An 839-nucleotide genomic window follows, 5' to 3' on the forward strand; every position below is an offset into this window, starting at 1 on the left:
TGTTAAGCGTTAGCTCTGTCTCTGTGGTTCTCTCCAGTATATCGGAGCTGGAGGCCAGTGTGGATAAACTTCAGAAGGAGGTGGAGCAGCTGAGAGAGCAGAGGAACCAGCAGAAACAGCTGGCTGACTCCAGCGCCAGGCAGAGAGACATGTACAAGGCCCTGCTGACACACAGCACTGGCTTCATTCTGCCTCCTCCAGGTGACAAAAACACTGACATCAGTCTTTACGGTGAACGTCAGTGAGCACCAGCGAACGTTCAGGGTAAAGGTCTTTACAGAATGACGTGAAGGTCTCGTGTTGTGTGTGCAGGTCTGGAGGCTTCATCTCAACCCGCACATGTTCGTCCTTCAGTCCCAGCGACTCGCTCGACTCCACAAAGAGCTGCTGCTGCCGAGTCTGCACAGACCGCTCAGGCTAAAGCTGCTTTAAAACAGGTATTCACACACACACACACACACACACACACACACACACACACTCTCTTCACCTTGTCTTTGTGTGACATAAGGGGAAATTGAGTAGCTGCTGTGATTGAACTTTTATCCATTTTTCCAGCTCAACGACGCCTTCACTCTGTATAAAAAGGAGAAAGCAGAGAACGACAGGATGTTGAATGAAACTAACGACCGGCTGCAGAGACAGCTGACGGAGCACCACTCCAGCCACGCCAAGCTGACCTCTCAGCTGGAGTTCAGCAACAAGAGGTGTGTAAAAATAACAACGTGTAGCTTGTTTTCTTGTTCAGGAATGTTTTCTCATGCACCGCTGCTGCATCTGCCTCATATTAAAGTTCCTGGAGATAATTTTACACTGTGTGTGTGTGTGTGTGTGTGTGT

The 839-nt window shown here is 49.5% G+C and overlaps 1 protein-coding gene across 1 annotated transcript; it reads left to right on the top strand.

Annotated features, from left to right (window-relative positions):
• Window positions 1–42: 42 nt before the first annotated feature.
• On the top strand, window positions 43–707 carry LOC111648652 (nucleoprotein TPR-like; the record flags this gene model as incomplete). The annotated part of the gene is made up of 3 exons (XM_023398426.1): window positions 43–201; window positions 313–437; window positions 559–707. Coding segments are annotated over exons 1-3 (326 nt in total), but the record flags the coding sequence as incomplete, so codon positions are not given.
• Between the last annotated feature and the right edge of the window lie 132 nt (window positions 708–839).

The sequence above is a fragment of the Seriola lalandi genome, unplaced genomic scaffold (assembly GCF_002814215.2).
Source record: "Seriola lalandi dorsalis isolate HSWRI2012SDOR001 ecotype SW California unplaced genomic scaffold, Sedor1 jcf7180002044762, whole genome shotgun sequence".
Lineage (NCBI taxonomy): Eukaryota > Metazoa > Chordata > Actinopteri > Carangiformes > Carangidae > Seriola > Seriola lalandi.